Source organism: Heteronotia binoei, chromosome 6 (assembly GCF_032191835.1).
Source record: "Heteronotia binoei isolate CCM8104 ecotype False Entrance Well chromosome 6, APGP_CSIRO_Hbin_v1, whole genome shotgun sequence".
NCBI classification, from domain to species: Eukaryota; Metazoa; Chordata; class Lepidosauria; order Squamata; family Gekkonidae; genus Heteronotia; species Heteronotia binoei.
In genome coordinates this window covers 62,247,734-62,270,215 of record NC_083228.1, presented here as the reverse complement: position 1 = coordinate 62,270,215, position 22,482 = coordinate 62,247,734, and the positions used below count along the sequence as shown (strand labels likewise).

The following is a 22,482-nucleotide window of genomic DNA, read 5'->3' as shown; positions in this document are numbered from 1 at the left end:
CAGAACTGGACTTACGTGGGTGCAAATGCAATTTCCACCAATGTGGGAGATGGTTTGCTCCCAAAGCACTTTGCCCCCCCCCCCCCCTAGAATTGTGCTCTAAATGGCAGGCATCTTTTGAGGTGGGAGGAAGGAGGGATTTTATCTTTGGTTTTCAATGAGAATGTCATTATTATTGTATACCACCTTCAACCAAGAGGATAGGATGAATATAAATGTTTTAATAAATAAATAGAGCATATGGGAAGCAGCAACTGTTTAGAAGACAAGTTTAGAAGGCAAGAACATCATGGTTGTAAAGCAAGAAATAAAGGATCATTGGTTGAGAATGCAAGCAACTGTTGGGGAAAGGCTTAAGAGGCATCATATCCTAATGTATTGTATCATGTTTTGAGGGCCATCTGTTGGTTGCTGTATGGAAGAATAGGTAAGGGATAAAGTCTGAAGACCTTAAACAGGAGAAGAATTATAATAGAAATCAGTGGATCTGATGATCAGTGGCAAAAGGCACACTCTGGTCTGTAGATCTGATTTAGATGTTGAAGTGTCATATAAAATACGTACAATTGTAATAAGCTACTGTTGTTTCCATTCAATGTAGGACAGCAATCTCTAACTTCTGATATTTGCTGCTCTTTGTTAACATTTACTCACTTTTTCTGTGTCTCTTGTGTGTCAACAGGATGACATTTACATGTATGGAGGCAAAATTGAAACAAATACTGGGAATGTCACTGATGAACTATGGATTTTCAACATACCCAGTCAGACCTGGACTACCAGAATTCCTGCAGTACTTGTTCATGGCCAGCAATACGCAGTTGAAGGCCATTCTGCACACATTGTGGAGTTGGATAGCAAGGATGTTGTCATGATTGTGATTTTTGGTTACTCCGTAATATATGGCTACACAAGCAGTGTTCAAGAGTATTATATTAGTAAGTTTACTTTCTTATTAATATATCCAGAACATTCTGACCCAAGTGGCCTTATTTCTTTGTGTTTAGAAGGAAATGTGGTCTATAAATGTTTTTGATAAATGTAAATAAATATGATGCATACCGGAGTAGGGGCAATGCCTAAATAACAAAATGAATGAGAATGAAACAACTTTTAATACATTTTGTTTTGCCCCATTCCCTTTTCTTTGAACCAAAGTCTTACAAATCCAGGTGGCTTCACTGATTATTGGGAAGATTTAAAATATGAAGGCAGAATAAGCTTGCTTTTCTTTTGTCTTTCTGTGGCAGAGGGAAGAGTGGCACAATACTCCCATGGAAATAGGCATGACCTTTCCCTTCTGGGCAAAATCTAACTATAACTAGAGCTGATTCCTTGGGTTTCTTTGTGGAGAGGAGATTGGCAAGATGCTCTTAATTGGTCTGTGGCCTGCCTCTCTTCTTCTTACTCTCTCTGCATGAAGCAGGCAGCAGGGACTCTTGTTTCCATTCTCTTAAGGGGGCATGCAGTATGGCAGCTACTAGGAGCAGCTGCCCTCATTTGCTTGCATTTCCTTTCCCTCTCGGCAACAACAGCAAGAGTGCCCCTTTCAAATTGTCAGGTGCTGCCACTACCTTGAGAGAGACACGGGTGAGCATTGTTGTCTTGTTTTTTTGGTGCTATTGCTGCTCATTCCCAGCAGCTAGGTATTGCTGCTCACTAGCCTGACCTCTTGGTTGTTGCCCTTGGGTAGCTGTTGTCAGCCCTGTTTTTTGAAGGGGGGAAAGTCTGCACCTGTTCTTAATGCTGCCCAGAAATAAAGGGATAGGTGAATAAATGACGTTGGCAGCTTCTAGCAGCTAATTATTTACTTATCTGTGTAAACAAAAAGGTAATATCTATGAATATTAGCCATTGTTGCTACTTGAATAATCTTCCTTGGGGTGGCATCACTGGTTGCTGTCACTGAATAGTAACATTGTCACAAACACAACTCTGTCACAAATGAGATTACAGACCAATCCATTTGCCGCTATCAGTATGTTGAAAAGAGGCAGAGAAGCAAACAGAAATGTTGTATGATGGCTGATCACAGGCTGCCAAAGACCTTCCTGGGACCCTGAGGCCCCGGCACTTGCCTCATGATGTTGATGCTTGTGGTGGATATGTGAGGTATTGATTGTAAAACAAACCAACCAACCCCCTCAAGGACTGGGTTAACATAAGATAATGTAAATTGACCTATGAGATAGCTTCTGATACTACTAATTTGGAATATGAACTAAAGAATTTGTATTGTGCTTTGCTTACTACTAGGAACCCTAAAAGTGGAAGCACAAATGAGTTGTGCTTTCTCATTTTTGTGCCACTTAGCTAATATAATAAAGAGAAAACACACACTATCTTGGCTGTTGCCTGTCAAAGCTGACTTCCAAGAGTTCTTCACCAACTGTAGATGTATTTCAATCTATGAAAGCTGCTAATGCATCCAAATGTACTCCTCTCTATATCATGTGCTTGGCACTTAATGGCATTAAGTTATTTCCAAAGCATAAAAAACCTCACAGCCGCAAAGCTTTAAAAAGGGATTTGGGATACTACTAGTTTGCAGCTGATTTCAAAAGTCAAATACCGCAGTGGAGGTTTCCGAATTCATTGAATGTAACAGGTTTGGTTTGGTCCTCATCACCTTCAGGATCCATTCTATTTGTGATATTCCCTCCCCCCCAAGCATTTATCATGCTTGATTTTAAGGGTAGTGCTGGACATGTTTTGGATTGTTATTTATACTACACCTTGAAATGTTGAATCCTGCAGTTTCAGTAGAAGCCAGCAGGATGCACTCCAGCATCACCTTGTTCATTGAGTACAAGCAAAAATTTTACTCAGCAATTGAATGCTTTGTTTTATGCAAAACCATCTTCTTCGGTAAACATCTGAGCATGCCTTAGATGATAGCTGGAGCATGAAAAAATATAGCTTTTAATTTAATGCCATCTTAGTTACGAAATAAAAACAGAGATCTAAAGAATTTTATTTTTTCTATTGTTCCCAGGTATTCATTTCATTTTCTTAAAACTGGGTGTAGGAATCTTTAATGATCTTAAACCAGTGCCAGCATTCTTTGTTAGTTAGTTGTAAATGATTTCTCTTTGACGCAAATTTGTGCTAAGACAGTAGTTAGAATTTTATAGGTGGTTGGACTGCATCTTCTGAGATTCCTGCTGTTGTAGCTCTGTTTTTTGTGATGTTTCATCATAACATGTAATGTTTAACTGGGGGAAAAAAATTGGTAGTTGCCTGTGCCTGGACTTGACACTTTCCTCCCCCAGCCTTTGTCTGACTTGTTGCTAAATAATAGAAAATTTCTGTATGTTTTAACAATTAATTTTGACTGAAATAGTAGTTAGAATCTTACACTATACAGTTTCTGTCAGTTTAGCTGAGGAAAAAGACCTCCGGTGGGCCTGGGAGAACAAATGAGGATGGGGAAAGTGTATGGAGATAAGGGAATGGGAAACCCAAGATGGAAGAATACATAGAAGCTGAGAAGTAAAACTGTAGGGTTGGAAAGAGTAGGAAGAAGGGGGGAAGGGTAAAGAGGATACAATGTAAAGCAAAGGAAGGGGAAAGGTGGGGAAAATAGGATTGGGGGGGAGACAAATACTAGTAACGAGATCCAAAGCAAGTGCTTTGAAGTATTACACCTTCCATAATATTCCCAATGTAATTTAATTTATTTAAATTATTTAATGTATCTCCATGTGTGTTAAAGAGCAACAGGCTTTAAACAATGAAAAATGGCAACATAGATAATCTGCAGTCTCATAGGCCGTTTTCGCACTCACCTTTTACTGGCGCCACGACCCTCCTGACGCCGGCGAATCTGCATGGATTTCGCACCAGAAGCGCCGGCGCACCCAGAAGCGCCGGCTACTTCCGTCGCTAAGCCAGCGCAAACGGAAATCGCAAAGATGCAGGAAAACGTTTGCGCTGGCTTAGCGACGGAAGTAGCTGGCGCTTCTGGGTGCGCCGGCGCTTCTGGTGCGAAATCCATGCAGATTCGCCGGCGTCAGGAGGGTCGTGGCGCCAGTAAAACGTGAGTGCGAAAACACCCATAGACTTCTTCCACCAGCCTTCCTTAAAATGGAGATGGTGTATAGTTGCAGAGATTTCCAAGTTATTAACATGAAATATAGCTTCTTTAAAAACGACAGGGCAAACTGTGGGCCTGTGGGCTTATTCTAGTTCCGCAAACTGTGGGTTTGTTCTAGTCCCGCTGAAACTTTGTATCTGAAGAGACTTGGCAACCAGTATTGAAGCCATCTATTCCCCAATGGTCTTTGTACACCAGACTGCTGTAGTATAAAACCTGAAACAAAAATAACTGTTGTATACTGTGCTATGAAAGGACATGATATAAATTACAAAATACAAAAAGAAAAAATTGTAACATACTCTGGCATTGCATAGTGCATTAATAGTTAACACTATGAAAATTATACTTATAAGTATTAAAGGCCTGGAAGAATTCCAGACTTCATTGTATGTGAGATATATGGCTGGCTAGATAAAAGAGAAGGCTTCTGCTTCACTTAAGAACTGAAATGAAATTTTCATTGTTTATTGAATAGCTTACTACTGCGGCTGCAGTTGAAGTGTAAGACTTGTTTCCATTTTATGACTTCCTTTAAAATGTTGAAAATTTATTTGTAAAAGAGTTGTGAAACAGTATATAACAGAGGAGAGTTTAATAAACTTCAGTTCATAGCTTTAAGCTTTGAATAGTGGCAAAAATGTATTTTGCTCAGTTAGCAGTTGTTATGATTCAGGATTAATGTCAACTTCCTGTGTTTCCTTACAATGGTAATAGATTGTATATCAAATATTAATGAAGAATTCATAAAAGGGAGCACATTTTGCTGTTGGAATCATAGCCACGTAAGCATTATTACAAAATGCCATTGGGCACTTATGTAAACATGGAATTATTTTACAAAATTTTCATTTTCAGGATCTGGTCTACACCATGTAGTTCATTCTTTTTAAACAGATAATCCTCATGTTTCATTTCATTTCACCTCAACACCTTCCTTCCACTAAAGCTGACTACATTTTGTAGTAAACTTTCCTGAATTGCCATGCAGCACTTATCTACAGTCCTGCAGCTGTAGGATCATTTTTTAAACTATAAAATTTCAGATGGTATCTGTAACTCAATACAACCTTGGTTTTTTGAAACTAAAAAAAACCTAACTAAACCTAACTAAACAAAAGCACGAACCTAACTAAAAGCACAAACCTAACAGAAAATATGAATTGTGATGGATACTATTACTGTAAAGCCAATTATTTCGTAGGAGAATAAATTCCATGAAAGGATATTTGTCTGTCTGATGATTGTATCATAATCTAGCACAGGGGTGGCCAAACTTGCTTAATGTATTTATTTATCCAATTTATACCCTGCCTTGAGCCTTCCTCAGTGGGAAGAGCAGGGTATAAACTGAATGAATGAATGAATGAATGAATGAATGAATGAATGAATGAATGAATGAATAATGTAAGAGCCACATAGAGTAAATATCAGATGTTTGAGAGCTGCAAGACATGAGCATCAGATGTTTGAGAGCTGCAACGAAGGAAGGAAAGAAGGAAGGAAGGCAAATAGCTGGGGAGAGGGAGAAGTGGAAAGAAAGCAACTTTAACTTTAAATGCATTCTCCAAGCTGACTTGGCTCGGATAAGTGATTTAAAGAGACAAATGCTGTCTCTGACAGGGCAGTGGGGGTTTCGAGAACCACATGTGTGAAAGAGCCAGATGTGGCTCCTGAGTCACAGTTTGGCCAGCCCTGATCTAGAAGGATTAATAACTGCTATTTGAGTTGAAGATGGTGGTGGGGGGCAGGCTAATCTTTCTCCTTTCCACAGTGAATATTCACAAGTGAGTATCCACTTTTTATTTTCTCTCATATAAGTTAATGGCACTTGGAATATTCTTTTAGTGAGGACAATTGAATCTCTGCCAGCCTGCCGCCTTGCGGCTAGCCTGGCAGGGATGGTTTGCCTCCCTGGAGGGAAAGCGGTCTCCTGAGCGTGCTTTCAGGTGCGTCTTTAGGTGGGCGTGGCTGTAACGTGCCTCTAGAGGCTTCCGCCCACTCTCCTTCAGTCCCTCAATGATCGTTGGTGCGAGAGCAGCGTGTGTGAGCTCTCGGCCAGTGCGACGGATCGGCGGCTTCGTCGGGATCGTTGGCGTCGGGTTGAGGAATCGCGGCATTGGATCACAGACTTTTGCTGTGTTATTTGTTTGTAAAAGGGGTGTTGGGGGGTTATTTGTGCTGCGTGGCTGGGTGCCCGGGCCGGTGGGGGCTTGAAGTTAGGGGCCTTTGCCGCTCATCCTTTGGTTTCGTAACCCCCCCCCCCCAAATATCTTTGAAGCTTCATGGCCAGTATTTAAAAAAAAATTTTCAACCTGCCAGTTGTGTGGGTGATCTGATACCCAGGCATTTGCATTAGGGGATTCCAGGTTATTTAGGCCATTAAATTAGGATAGCAGGGGTTGTTATTCCTCCCCTCAGTTTGACTCTTCTCATCAGGGGCCATTTTGAATTTAAGTCCTCTGCCTGGATACAACGGCCCTGAGGTTGTTCTTTGGTGGCCATTTTAGTTTAATTCCTGCCCGGTTACAACAGCTCTGAGGATGTAATCTGGCGGCCATGTTGAGTTTAATCTTTCTGCCTGGATACAGCAGCCTGAGGCTGTTTTTTGGGCGGACATTTTGTGCAAAATTAGGGCAGCCATTTTAGGTGGGGCTGTCGGGTCCTTGCTCATCTGCCTCTATGGAGATTGGTACCGGCTGGGTTTGTGGTGCATTTAAAAGGGAGCAGGGAAGTCTAAGGGGAAGCAGCCAGCGCGTAAGGCACCTAAGCCCGTGCAGAAGCGGGCTCTGCCACCTTAATCTTCAGATGAGGAGGGGGAGGATGAGGTAAATGCAGCCATATTTTTGAGGCTGCGGGCTTTGGAACAGGCGGCAGGGTTGCCACCTTCTTTGGTGCCTCAGAAGGGGAGAGTTTCAAAAAGGGCTTTGCAAGCTAGCATTCTAACGAGATTATCCATTCTAGAGGGCAGGTCTGCTGCTGGTGCTGGTGGAGCCGTGGGTGTGGATGCTGGGGCGGGTCTTCTTCTCCTGTTGTCGGAGCAGGTACTGCTTTGGTGCCTTCTGGGTTGCCACGTAAGTCTGGTGATGGTTCCACGGCATATTCTGGGCTTGTTTGGCCATGGGAGCCTTTCGGCCCTGTGGCCTCTAATAGTGTGGGTAATGTGGCTGTAGGTTCTAACACTCCTGCCTCTTTGGGGGCGGGGTCCCAGGCTAGCTGGGCCTGTCCGCATGGCCAGTATGGTCCTTGTAGAAGTTGGCCTGGAGCCAGGCAGCAGGGTGCAGCTCCTGCTCTAGCTGGGGGTTGGGGTTTCCCCTCTCCGTATGGGGTGATCCTGTTTGGGGCCATGCCTTTTGGCGAGGTTGCCTTGCCTTTGGGAGACCACCTGTTGCCAGCTACGAGGGACAAGATCCTCAAGGAAGAATATGTGGACATTTTTCCCTTTTGTTTAGGGAACTAGAGAAAAAGGTCAAGGAAGATCTTGATGATAAGGAGAAGTTGAAGAAGAGGAAGGTGGATCGGACCTGGGCCAATTGGTTGCCTGGGTTTTTCGTGTATGCTGGTGTGATAGAGCGTGCTCAGTCCTGGCGGGCAGCAGCGCTGATCCAGTACATGGATATTATATATAAAGGGCATGGGTTCAGTGGCCCTGCTTGGATTCAGTATGACGAGGAATTCAGGATGAGGGCCGCTTTGTACCCTTCTTTACTCTATCGTATCTTTACTCTTTGTACCCTTCTTTACTCTACCCTTTACTTTATCGCATCCACCAGCAACTTTGGCTTCAAGTTATGTCACCGGCTTGGCCCAATTTGGGCAACCGTACTGACAGCAGCCATTTAGTGGCTAAGGCTTCTTCTTCTCCTACTACTTCTTCATCTTCCCGCAGTTCAGGGGGGCAGGCGGTTCAACCCCGCTTGCTTTGTTGGGAGTTTGGGTCACAAGGGGTGTGCAGTCGGAAAGGTTGCACTTTCAAGCATGAATGCCCCATGTGTGCCGGCCCATACTCATTTAGCAACTGTCCAAGAGTTCGGCCACGTAAGGGTCAGAAAATACAGGGTGCGGGTCCTTCCCAAACTGGAAAAGGGCCCCAGCCCGATAAAGGTGGGAACTCTTGAGCAATGGCTTCGTAGGTACCCACGTAGGGCTGACAGTTTATATTTGTTGAACGGTTTTATGTTAGGTTTTAGAATTCCTTTTCAGGGTTCTTGGGTACCAACTTGGTCTCGGAACCTCAGTTCAGTTAAGGGTTTAGAGCATGTAGTGGAGGCTAAGATTGCCAAGGAGCTTGTGGAGGGCAGGATTTTAGGCCCATTTGCTAGTCCTCCAGTGGCTAACCTTAGGGTTTCCCCTTTAGGGGTGGTACCAAAGAAGGCGCCTGGTGAATTTCGTTTGATTCACCACCTTTCTTACCCAAAGGGTTCTTCCGTTAATGATGGGATACCTGAGGAACTATGCTCAGGTATACTACCTTCGATCAAGCCGTGGGTGTCGTTCGACGCTGTGGTCAGGGGCTGAGTTGGCTAAATGTGATATTAAATCTGCATTTCGCCTTCTCCCTATCCATCCGGATGATTTTGAGCTGTTAGGTTGTCTTTTGCAGGTAAATTTTACATGGACAGGGTGTTGCCTATGGGCTGCCCTGTCTCATGCGCGGCTTTTGAGTGTTTCAGCACATTCTTAGAGTGGGCTGAATGCGAAAAAGTGGGTTTACAGATGTCGTCCATTATTTGGATGACTAGCTGTTTGTGGGTCCTGTGGGTTCTGGACGTTGCGGTCAGTTGTTGTCTGGCTTTATTGAGCTGGCAACTGAGTTGGGTGTGCCATTGGCCAAGGAGAAAACTGAGGGCCCGGTCCAATGCCTTGTATTTTTAGGAATTAAGTTGGACACCCTGGCACAATCGTCTACAATACCCCTTCAGAAGCTGGATGATTTGAGGAATAGGAGAAAGTGACACTGCTTGAGCTTCAGCAGTTGGTGGGGCATCTTAACTTTGGTAGGGCTTTTCTTTGCAGGTTCTGTGATGCTATGGCGGGCCTTCGCTTGCCACAACACAGGACTAGGGTTACCAGCAGCATGAGGGAAGACCTGCGGGTGTGGCAGGAGTTTTTGGAATCCTTTAATGGGATTTCTTTTTGGAGGGAGGACTTGAGGCGGAGCTTCAGGTCATGTCCGATGCTGCTGGATCATTAGGTTTTGGGGTTTACTTCCGTGGACACTGGTGCATGGAGGTTTGGCCCGATTCATGGGTGCAGGCTGGTTTGAGCTGGGATCTCACTTTTTTAGAGTTTTTTCCCATTTTGGTTGCGGTTTGGTTGTGGGGAAGTGATATGGCTGATCACACCATACATTGTTGTTGTGATAACGTGGTGGTGGTTCATGTTATTAATTCCCTTTCATCCAAATCGCAACGGGTGATGAGGTTGGTGAGGGCTTTAACTCTGCGTTGTCTTCGGCTTAACATTTTGTTTTTGGCCAAGCATGTTCCTGGGGTGAATAACGGGGTGGCTGATGCTCTCTCTTGTAAACAGATGGAGAGGTTTCGTCAGCTGGCCCCAGAGGCTTATCAAGACGTGGCACCAATGCCCCAGGATGATTGGAGAGCCAAGGCCTGCAGAGCAATAGGCCTAGCCATGGCGCCTAGCACCAGGAAGTCTTACGAACGTGCTGTGTGGCAGTTTGAAGACTTGAGGGTATCGCATTGTTTGGTCTCTCCCGGTGGAGCAGTTGCTCCATTATTGTGTTTCTTTAAAAGGTAAGGGATTGGCCGTGTGATCCATCAGAGGACGCCTGTCTGTGCTGGCTTTTGCTAGCAAGGCGTTAGGTTATAAAGAGGAAACAGCAGACTTTCGTCTTCGAAAGATGCTGGAGGGGGCGGTCCAGAGAGGTTGGGCCTAGTTTGGACTCCAGGACTCCTATGTCCCCCGGGGTGCTTAAGGGTTTGAAGGGTGTTTGGAGTGCAGTTTGTGCGTCTCATTTTGAGGCTGTTTTGTTTCATGCATCCTCTTTGGTGGCCTTTTTTGAGGTGCTTAGGATCAGTGAGTTGGTGGCAAGCTCCAGGAACGATGTTTCCGGTACGGCGTTGTCATTTAGGGATGTTAGGTTAACAGGGGGTAAGGCAGCTCTTACCATCCGGCGTTCCAAGATGAACCAATTGGGCATTGGGATTGTAGTGGAGTTGGATCCGTGTTCAGAGGCTGAGCTTTGCCCAGTTTCCACATTGGCTGATTACTTGGCTGTGCGGGGAGGCTGGAAAGGGTTGTTGTTTTGTCATTCTGGAGGCAGCCCTCTGGCAAAACATCAGTTTTGGGCAGTGACGTCTAGGGCCTTAGCTCTTTTGGGGTTGTCGGGAGTGAGGTTTGGTACCCACTTCTTTAGAATTGGGGCGGCCTCTACAGCCGCGGCTTTGGGATATTCTGCTTCGTCCATTTGGCGCCTTGGCTGTTGGCAGTCTCGGGCTTATAAAGGTTATATTCGTCCTTTGCTCCACTCTTAGCTTTGTTGGCAGGAGCTGGGGCAGTTTAAGGTTTGGGTTTTATAACTTGTCTGTTTCTCTTTTTAGATGCTGTTGTTCCTGGCCGGAGGAGCCGAGTTCTCATTTGCGGGCACAGTTATGTGTTTTGGGCGGCACATCACGCTCGGAGAACTGCTGTTGGCTCTCAGCTGGGGCTCAGCAAATAAGTTACGGTTGAATGGCGGGGGCGCCAGGGTCTTCAGTGGCCCGGCTTGCTTCCCCTTTTATTTCATGGGTTTGTGGACTCTCCTCCTCAGGTTTTAATTATTCACCTGAGGGGGAATGATCTCGGGCTGATTAAAGGCAAGGCTTTGATCTTGCAAGCTCGAGATAATTTCAAGTACATTAGGAAGAGATGGCCTGGTACCGTTATAGTTTGGTCAGCCATGATTCCGCGCTTGGTGTGGCGCGGTGCTCGGAATCCAGCTGGTATAGAGAGGGCTCGTTATAGGGCAAATAAGGAGATTCGTAAGGCTTTGGAGGGTGGTTTGGGCCACTATTTGCCCCATCCGGATATTTCTACGGAATATCCTGACTTCTACAGAGGGGATGGGGTGAATCTCTCAGAAAAGGGTAATATGCTTTTCCTGAGGGATCTTCAAGGGCTTGTGTTGGTCTTGGGCCTTTCAGTGAGGGCTAAGTAGAGACTTGGCCTTAGTTGTGGCAGGTTTTACTGGGTTTATGGTACCATGCGGCCTGGGGAGGACCGGTTAGCCTCCCCCTTTTGGGGAGTTAGGGGTCTGGCAGGATCAACCTTTGGGTATTGGTGACCCAAGGTGTGTGAATGCATACTGTCCTGGAGACTCGATCGGATGGGTGCCTTTTGCTGAGATGCGCGTCTGGTGACTGGGACCTCCGGTGCGGGCCTCCCTGCTGGGCCTGCCTGACTGGAGCTGTGGTGTACAGCTCCAGCTAGGGCTCCAGGTCTCTCGCCTGCAAAAAAGGCAGGGGAGCGGTCTGTGGAGACCCCTGGTCCTGACCTATCCGCAGTTCTGGTTGCCCTTGCCATTGTTATGTTATTTAATAAAGTGGCCCATAGTTTTACCAACTCTCTTGTGTTCACCTCTTTATTTCAACTTGGGGGGCAAAACCTTGCTCTCTATTCCTCACATAGAGTTGACCAACCCCCCACTGACAGAAATCCCACATGGGTGGAATGCAAAGTTTTACTCAACATGTCAACCCCCAACTCTATGCAATACATAGGTCTCTCCCCCACCAGTGCACACACTGCATGGCAGGCATTTTGCTAGCATGTAGAATTTTGGGGCACTCCTCACTGTGACTGTCCTTGAAGCTGCATTTATTGAGTGCCGGAGATTGACTTGGACCAATTTTCATTTGTCGGGTGGTCTTTTCTGCAGCAATTTCAGAAGCTCAGAATTCCTGGTTTTCAGTTAAGCCTGAAGTTTCAATTGACTTTTATTTGTCAAGTGAATTTGAACTGCTACTGCAAGTTGAGTGGGTTCGAATTTGCCCTTAAATGTAGTTATGTTTCTCTTGAACATCCATCCATTAATCCATCAGGTTATGTTAACCTTCAGACTTCCCTTCCCCTGAACTGTTGCCTGAGCCTCTATGACAACATCTCTATTTGTTGCTGATTCTTAGTTGTTATCCCAGAGTCAATTCTGTCTACTGACCCCTAATTTTAGGCTCATGACTTGTGGGAAAATTGATCCTACTACTGAGAGATGTACATAGGTTCCTTGAAGCTCATTGACTTTTCTTATAAAGGTTTCAGCCAAACTTTCTCAAAAGGGGGGCTATAACAGAATTATCACCATGAATTGTTTTTCATGTGCAATGTAAAAGCCTTTGGATTGCCTTAAGGAGCTTCCAAGTAATTATAATTCCCTAGATATCTTTCCCTGAAGCATTTTGGCTAAATGTCAGTATGAGAGCAAAGGGAAGTGCATGTTATTATCTCACAAGAAAGAAAGAAAAGGCAGACTCTCATCAGAGCCAAAAATGCTATTACTTACTTTTTGAAGCCCAAGAAGCTTCGCTTTGGCTCTGAGAACAGACGCAAGCCTGCTATTAAACAAGTTAGTCCAGAATAGACTTAGAAATTTTCTAAGATACAAAGATAGTGCTTAAGCTTCAGCTAAGGCAAAACAATAATATTATGTTCTCCTTGAGACTCACATTGAGATTCTTAGAAAGTTTATGAGATATTGCTAACCTAAAGCAAAATAAATTTCCCTGTGGACTAGCCCAGAAAAGCTTTATGGTTTAAGTTAGTAAAACCATCCACACAATTCCCTTTGTGAGATTTATAGATTCCCCAAAGCCATAATTCTCACAACAGCATGAAAGGGCAAAAGGAAGCTCCTTTGCTCTCCTATCAGACCCAGAGGTGATCATAACACCTCAAGAACATAAACACAGTTCTAGGCTTCCAGATGGTAGAAATCAAACTGAAACATATATCAGCTTATATTCAATTAATATTTATTTTTCTTGAATGAAAGGAACGTACAAAGAGAAGTGGAATTTGCAGGAAAGAGATGCCACCAATAGCTGTTTACTAACCACAAAAAACAGAGACAGGACACAGCAGACTAAACTTGGTTGGGTTAGCATCTAGAGATGGGCGCAAACTGGGAAAATGGAGGTTTATCCTGGTTTGTGGTTCATGAGGTCACACAAACTATGAACTTTCACAAACCTTCCCATTTACTGAAACTGAGGCCAGAAAAATGAAAAGGAGGGGAGATTTTTCAAAATGCATTGAAAGGGAATGTTCCCTTTAAATGGCTGAATGAAAGGAGTGGTGAACTCGCCACTTGGACGTCATTCACACAGTGACTGCTTGCTAAAGCCATTTAAAGGGAACATTCCCCTTAAATTGTTTTTGCAAGCCATGTGCAAGTGAAGTCCAAGTGGCGAGTTCACCACTTTTGAATGAACTTTCAGCTTGGACTTGTAAAAGCCATTTAAAGGGAACAATTGGAATCGGGGGAGCAGTGAAAGGGATAGCTAAAATGGCTTGCATTTATTTTAGCTTAACAGCTGACAGGCATAGCAGCCCCACTGTTAGGCTGAAATGATGCAAGCCATTTCAGCTATCCCTTTTGCTCCCTCCCTTCCCACAATGAATCCTGCAAACCTGGAGAGCCAGTTTGGTGTAGTGGTTAAGTGTGCGGACTCTTATCTGGGACAACTGGGTTTGATTCCCCACTCCTCCACTTGCACCTGCTAGCATGGCCTTGGGTCAGCCATAGCTCTGGCAGAGGTTGTCCTTGAAAGGGCAGCTGCTGTGAGAGCCCTCTCCAGCCCCACCCACCTCACAGGGTGTCTGTTGTGGGGGAGGAAGGTAAAGGAGATTGTGAGCCGCTGTGAGACTCTTCGGAGTGGAGGGCGGGATATAAATCCAATATCATCATCAACAACCTTAGAATACTCAGCATGTATGTTTATTCCTGTTGAATGTTGCTGTGTGTCCATGTACACACTTGTATCCTGACTCAACCTCCCACACCAAGGTTCCAGAGCTGACCTTCTTGCCTGGTCCAGGGCCATAGGAGGGAGGACAAGAGCTGTTGGGCCAGAAGGACCAAGCGGCACTGTATCTCTTGTTCAGACATGTGTTAGCTAAATTGAGCTCAAAAGAGGTATGGGCAATATAGTTAGGTGGCTATAATATATGGGGTCTATAAACTTTATATGGGAGTCAATTCATTCAGGAGCCTTACTAAATAATGAGGAGATTGGTATGTTAAAAATAGATTTTTATTAAGAAGATTCTCAGATGTTCACAAGAAACACAAATCAACATCCTCATCAAGTTCCTCATCAAAGGCTCCTTAGAAAGCTTGAGAGTCATGGAGTAAAAGGACAGGTCCTCTTGTGGATCAAAAACTGGCTGAGTAATAGGAAGCAGAGAGTGAGTATAAATGGGCAGTCTTCGCAGTGGAGGACGGTAAGCATTGGGGTGCCGCAGGGCTCGGTACTGGGTCCCATGCTCCTTAATTTGTTCATAAATGATTTAGAGTTGGGAGTGAGCAGTGAAGTGGCCAAGTTTGCAGATGACACTAAATTGTTCAGGGTGGTGAGAACCAGAGAGGATTGTGAGGAACTCCAAAGGGATCTGTTGAGGCTGGGTGAGTGGGCGTCAACGTGGCAGATGCGGTTCAATGTGGCCAAGTGCAAAGTAATGCACATTGGGGCCAAGAATCCCAGCTACAAATACAAGTTGATGGGGTGTGAACTGACAGAGACTGACCAAGAGAGAGATCTTGGGGTCGTGGTAGATAACTCACTGAAAATGTCAAGACAGTGTGTCTGTTGTGGGGGAGGAAGGTAAAGGAGATTGTGAGCCACTCTGAGACGCTTCGAAGTGGAGGGCGGGATATAAATCCAATATCATCTTCTTCTTCTCCAAAACATGTGGAGGGTTATGGAAGGGTTGCAGATAGGGATGGGCATGAACCTCTGGTTCGTGAACCATGAACCAGGAAATTAAGGAAATTTAGTTCATGATGAGGCTCATGCCCATCCCTGTTAGCATCCATATATACAATCCTTTTGTTTATATGAAATAAGCCATAGTACTACTAGGTAGAGAAAAAAAATTCAGCCAAATTAATTTTAAAAAACATCAACTGAACCACACAAACATATGAAGTTGCATTACATGCTTTGACAGAACCACCCTTTTTCCTTACCTTCATGAACTAAAATCTAATGTGGTCTAGGGCATAGTATGGTGTTGACAGAATATCTGAACCAGCTTCCTCAAAAGACTCACCAAGGCTCTCTCATTATAAAAATTTTAGCGCATAATTTAAAATTTTGATGCAGAACTTCTAGCAGGGGAGGAACTGAAGAAGATCCTGTTGGTTTGCTCTTCTTTCTGCATACAGGTATTTTTATGGCCGCCCCCAATGGTACTTGTCCTTTTACCCCAGAGCCTCTACTCTCTTTCTTGTTTGTTTGTTGAATCTTGTCTCTGTATAGTTAGCTGCTTTGGGTCCCCATTGAGTAAAGTGAAATATAAATCTACTGAATAAGCACACACTCCTAGTACTTTTATATTGTTTTATTATAGTGCTGCTGTCAATAACACTGCTTTGTTTGAATTATTTAATTCTATATCATTACATCTCTGTTTTTAGTGGGAGGGGAATTCATTATAAATAAATAAATTGAGATGTGGTAGCCAAACATTTTGAGACCTTCTGTATCCTAGTGATGATATAAGGACTTAGTACACTTGAATGGGAGAGACAGGAGTGGGGCATTCAGTCCTTCACTTTTCTACCAGTTCTTTTTTACAAAAGCTCCCCTGTGAGTTTTGTGTTTTTTCTTTCATTCCAGAGTTTAAAACTAGATGTCAGCCCACCTGGGGGAAAATGATAATACTTTTCAAGCGCAAGAAGAGCTGTGAAATTGATACTCAGTGGCTTCGGAGCCACATGTGTCTCTTCTGAACACTATTCCCCACTGTGGCATCTGCCCCATGTTTCAGGAAAGAGGCCTATTGGGACTTGGGGTTGGCAGGTGGTTTCTACCTTGTAACAACCACTGCTCGAGGAATGGGCAAGCTGCAAGCCTCCCTGAGGGTGCAGATCTCATGTTAGGAATGGGTTTTTTGGTTGATGGTAATTGCAAAAGTGGCTCTCTGTGTGCTACAAAGTACCACCAGGCTATGGACTCCTTCTTTGTAGGGTTGCCAATCCCCAGGTGGAAAAAATACTGTTACAAAAACCATATACTCCAATTATACACTCAGTTGAATTCCACTTATTTATCACTTTTGTTAATTACGTTCCACAACTCTATTTAGTGCAACTTAAACATAAATGATTTGTATCACATAAGGAAACAAAGTCTTTGGCATCCACACTTGTACTGCACTTCCTGGTCGCTGTTAGATGAACGCTGCCTCAGAAGCAGATGCAATTCAGACATGGCTCGAATGATTGAAGTGGCAGTTTCATAAGCCAAAATTCTTTTACCACCAGTAGATAAACAGGACAATGCTCATAACCTTGCAAACTTCATTGACTGAACAAAGATGGTTGGCAACATGATTTCCTGGATACAATCATGTTTCAGTGAATCAACCATTCTTCTGGCCACCTAACTTAACATGGAACCTGTGCTCACAATTATTCACTACATGAATAACTCTAGATACTTTCAAAGGCACCAGTTCTCACTGTCATTATTCCTGTAATCATTATTCCTGTAGTGAATAAACTTTAAATGGATGTTACAGTATGAGAATGCTTTACAGGGGTGTTGAACTCATGAGGGCTGGATCTGACATAAATGAGACCTTGTTGGGCTGGGCCATGTGTGTCATAAACTTTATAAAGATATAAACTTTACACACACACACATTTTTTTTTCAAAACTTAAAATATGCTTAAAAGATTAGCACTCTTGCAATATTTTGTTTATTTAACAGTTTCTGATAACTGACACCTCTTGCAACAAAATCTGGAGATAATGTCTGTGCTTTAGCAATCTTGAGTGTGCTGTTCAGGTGTGTGTCTGTAAATTGCAAACCTACTTTTGATTTATTGGCATTCATTTCAGAAATCACATGAAATGACTGGGCAACAAAAGTTGCTTCGCATGCTGGTCAGCCAATGGAGAAAATAGAGGCTTTGCTGTGTAGCTTAACTGAGCAAGCGTGGCAAAGCGAGCTGTGATGCAGAAGGAAGCAAGAGAGAAAGAAAGAAGCAGATGACAGTGAGTTGCTCGGGGGCCTGATAGGAGCCCTTCAGGGGCCTGATCTGGCCTTTGGGCTGAAGGTTTGAGACCCCTGCTTTACATTAACAATATCTCTCACATGTCATACTTTTAGTACAGTATGCTGTTTCTTAATTCTAGTTTATATTGCTTTCATGCTATTTATTTATTTTTATTATAGTGATGCTTTTATATTGTAATTTTATTTTGTATTGTCTTTAGTTATTTTTGTAGCCCTGAGTGCTGTTCTGATTGAAGATGAAGCAGCAATTTCTAGAATACTTTCCAAGTACAATTAAAATTAATGCTGCTCAGATCAGCTAGTACTGTTGTGTTTTTGCAGCATTTTCTTCCTGCCCATTTTAATTGAGCTTCTGCTAGAGCATTTGCTGGCTGCATTCTCCACTGGACTTTCCACAGAGTTGGTACATTTGGTCATGCTGTCCCTGGACTTTGACCTAACTGATAAATATTTTAACACAGGCAAAACGTTCTATCAAGGTTTGGGTGAAATGGAATTATTTACCTAAACTATAGAATTATAAACTTTCACCTCTATCATAGTAAAACTGATAATGAGTTAAATATGCTTATAATTTTGTTTAATTAATGCAAGCATTTAACCAATCTTTAGACTATATTAATATTCTGGAAATGACAGTAAGAATACTGGATATGAAATGTGCAATACTATTTGACAAGAATAATTAGGAGTGGGGCAGCACATATCGTTTTCTTTGCCTTTAATACTTGACAGAACTAATTGTCTTGTCAGTAGTGCTTTTGTTAAGCATTTTGAGACGGTGTTGCAAATTTGTAGACCTTTTGGAAAACTGTCAAAACCTTTGACAAGAAGTATAACTTGACTGGTAAGACACAAATTATAGCAGACTGCTTTACTGAATGCGAGGCAAATAGGAACGATTTCCCTATTTTAGTTGGATCTGAAAGCTATTCTAAATACATTATAAAACAAGTTTGTCTACCGCTTGAGTCCAGTGGCACCTTTAAGACCATCAAAATATTATTCACATGGAAGCTTATACCTTACTGGACTCAGACTTTGTTCTGCTGCTTCAGATAGGGTTGCCAAGTCCAATTCAAGAAATATCTGGGGACTTTGGGGGTGGGGCCAGGAGACTTTGGGGGTGGAGCCAGGAGACTTTGGGGACGGAGCCAGGAGCACGGGTGTGACAAGCAGAATTGAACTCCAAGGGAGTTCTGGCCATCACATTTAAAGGGACAGCACACCTTTTAAAATGCCTTCCTTCCATAGAAAATAATGAAGGATAGGGGCTCGTAGAATTGGACCCCCTGGTCCAATACTTTTGAAACTTGGGGGGCATTTTAGGAAGAGGCACTAGATGCTATACTGAAAATTTGGCACCTCTACCTCAAAAAACAGCCTCCCCAGAGCCCCCGATACCCGCGGATCAATTCCCCATCATTCCTTATGGGAATTGTTCATAGAGGTGCATAATGGCTGTGGGGGTGGGGCTTCCCCCGCCGGCCAGCTGGCTGGGGGAGGGGGGAAGCCTGTAAAACCGGGGGATCCCCCGCTGGGATCTGGGGATTGGGAAGCCTAGCTTCAGACCAACATGGCTGACCTCCTGAATTTGTCAACTGTTGAATGTTTAATTGCTGGATTTAGACAGAAGCTGAATTTGAGCTATTCTGAATCAGCCTCAGGCTGGTTCTACCTTCTTTTGTTTGTGGAATGGCTGAGAAGTAAAAGGTATGATCTCTCAGACTGTATCTACATCTATATCTAATAAGAGGGAAATCTTTTTCATGTGAACAGCCAGAGTTGAGAGTCTGAGTCTATTTCTAATAGAACAAAGAGCATTTATTTACTGATTTTACTTTTTTCTCACTGTTCCTTCAGGGAGCTCTGGGTGACAGTTTATTTAATCCTTACAACAATCTTGTGTAGTAGGTTAGGCTGAAAGATACTTAATGAGATTCAGGGCAGAGTGGGAATTTGTATCCAGGTCTCTCTAATTGCTTATTGACTCCATGATGTGTTAGTAATGATTTTTTAATCAAGGACTCTGCATTATCTCATAACATATGACCTTATTACAGGTGGCCACTTATACTTGTGAACAGTAATAGAAAAATATCAGTCCAGATATCTGTCTAAGAAGTGATTGGGAGTTTTTCTGACTAGTTATAATTAATATTAGGATGCTGAGCGAGGGAGCTTGAGTTTAATAATGCCTCTCAAACTGCTCTTCAGGAAAGTGCGAGGATCAGTTTTTCATAGCTTTTCATGATTTTGAACCTATGGAATCTTAAATTTTGTAGCACATTTTGGATAAGAAATATGTTATTTTTAATCTACCCTTCCATCTTGCAGTTTTGCTGAGTAAATCAACATTCGATATACTTCCTGTGATCATAAGAAAATACAGAATTACAGTTCTCTAGTCTAGCTTTTAGATACTGTTTTCTGTTCCCAAAGTTCAAGCAGCACCAACACTGATGCAAAAGGCAATGAACACCGAAACTTCTTAAGAGGTGTCTTTATAGCTCTTCTCTCTCCATAAAGTTTATTCATAGATTAGCTTTCCCCCCGTTGTACCAGAGAGAAATACATATGTTCCCTACACCCCTCCCCAAAAAGAGGACTGTATATTTAAAATATATATATATATATCATGAAAATAGAATGCCAGCAGGGGGGTGGGGGCTTTCTCCAGTGGTCCCAGGAGTGGGCCAGTCCTCACTCTTGGGATCATAGCTCCTCCACTTCGATTGCAGGGCTTAACAAACTTTGACCCGAAGGGGAGGTGCTTGATCCTCAGAAGTCAGTTTTGTTTAGCCCTGCAATCGAAGCAGGACGTGCTTCTAGAGCCCCCCTTGTGGCTCTTGACCCGTTTAAAAAAAAAAAAGAAGAAGAAGAAGAAAATCAACACACAGCAATAAGGATCAGGTTACCTGTGTTCAGTGGCCTGGAAGCTCCCAGCACGGGAGGAAAACAGCACCGCTGTGTTTTTTTGAGGGAGGATTTTTTCCCTCCCGCGTTCTGGCAGAGTGCTTCAGTAGCCTCAGGCAGAGGCACATGAACGCGCTGTTCTTCCCTCCTCTGATTCCCGCCCGACGGACGTACTGAGGGCAGACGATCGCTCTTCTTCTCTCGCTCCCAGCAAAGGCACTCCGGCAACCCCGGGGGTCTAGGGAACGGCAGCTAAGGAAAACAAGAAGAGAGAGAGAGGGACAGATTAACAGGGAGAGGACTTGTGCTTGACACGCAGCCCTCCCGGAGCGCCGACGATAGAGCCTTCGGCGCGATTGTCTTCCCGGTGGCGGTAAGCCCTGCATGGGGGGAACCCTAAAAGGGAGGATTTGTCTGGGGAACTGCAGGGACCAGAGGGGGTCTACAGACCTAGCCCTGAAGCCCTTTTTCCAGATATAAGCAGGCAGGACGCTGAGAGCCTTTCAGGATTCAGCCGTATGCCCAGCGTCCCCCCCCCCTTTTTTCCTTGTATACCTGGGCTCAGGAGAATGGCCCTTTTTTGGTATGGCATTGGTTAATTTTTGGAAGAAAGGGATTAAGACTAGTGCTATGCTAGTAAGGGGGGGGGGAGGAAAGGGGACATCCTCTGTCTGGAGGGGCTGTTCTCCTTTGGCGGGAATGGAAGCCATTTTGTCTGTGCTTCTTGTGTTTACAGGGCCATTCACTCTAAGATGGCCGCCTCCACCAAATTCCCCAAGGGAGCCATAATGGAGGAGGGCACCTGTGACTTGGAGTTGGCTGACTCACCAGCACAGGAAGAGGGGGCAGAAGATCACCAGGCTGATGTCTCAGTAGATGAGGCTAAATCTAATCTTTTTTCTTGGATTCAAGAACTGGTCAGAAAAGAGGTTCAGGCAGCTTCTGCGACCACCCCACCCCCTCTCCTCAAGAGAGCACGCAAACTCAAACACAGAGAAGCAGATAAGGAAGAGGAAAATTTCTCTCCCAGACCTCTAAAGCGTAGCAGGTCAGAGTTACATTCCTTTCCATCTGATCAGGAGGAGGAGGACTCTGATTTGTCTGAAGGCTCTTCGTCCCCAGACACAGGAGAACTATCTGAGGAAGAGGAGGGGGCATCCTCTACTCATTCCAAACTTTTTCCAGCAGAAGTGTATTCACGCCTTCTTCCAAAGGTGATTAGGACACTTCAGATCCAGTACACTCCCAAAAACAAGGAGGAGGAAGATGCAGAGTTTCCTTTGGCAATGGAAGATATCATCCCTAAATCGGGTTCCAAACCCTTGCAGGTCCCATTGCCCTCTGGTTTTTTCTCAATAATCAGGTCGGAGTGGGAACATCCAGCCAAGCCAAAGACGGTTTCGTCAAATTTCTCTAAGTTCTTTTCATTCATCCCAGAGGCGACCAAGAGGCTGAAGTTACCAGTGGTAGATGACCCGGTCAATAGTCTGGCCTCCAATTCCATGCTCCCAATGGATGCGGATGGGATGCCAAGGGATCCGACGGACAAGCGTATAGAGCAAGCTTTACGTCGGGATTTTGAAGCCTCGTCTAATTCTTTGAAGGTGTCGGCCACCACATCTCTTTTTTGTAGGGCTTCATATATGTGGTTATCTGACTTGGCTAAACGGGATGACCTACCGAAGGACGTTAAGGACTCGCTTAAGAAAATTACGTTGGCCACCGCCTTTGCTTCAGACTCTACCCTTGAAGCAGTTCAACTATCAGCCAGAGCCATGGCCTCTAGCGTCACGGCCAGAAGGAATACGTGGCTACGTAATTGGGATGCGGATCCTTCAGCCAGGGCTAAAGTGGCCGCAGTTCCATTTAAAGGGACTTCACTCTTTGGAGAAGGCCTGGATAGATATCTTATTGAGGACAGGAACAAGAAAAAAGTCCTGCCTTTCAAGAGACGGGATAACAGGTCGAGGCAAAGGTTTCAGTCCTTTCGAGGAAATCGGAGAGATTCCAGACAGACCTCCTTTAAGCCATCCGGGACAAAGTGGCAGTCAAAGTCTAGAGACGCCAGGATTTCCTTCGGGGGGAAACAAAGTCAACCAGTTAAAGGCCAAAAGAAGCCTACATTAGCATGACTGGGAGGGTTCTCTAGATCCAAGTCGGATAGGAGGACGACTTCAGAGATTCTCCCATGTGTGGCACCAAACGGTATCAGACCAATGGGTCTTGGA

General features: G+C 44.1%; 1 protein-coding gene across 1 annotated transcript in view; it reads left to right on the top strand.

Annotated features, from left to right (window-relative positions):
* ATRNL1 (attractin like 1) overlaps window positions 1-22,482 on the top strand; it is a 1,015,273-nt gene that overhangs the window by 133,896 nt on the left and 858,895 nt on the right. The window contains exon 8 of the mRNA XM_060241568.1: window positions 683-938. Coding sequence (XP_060097551.1) covers window positions 683-938 — 256 coding nt within the window. The remainder of the gene's footprint in view (window positions 1-682; window positions 939-22,482) is intronic.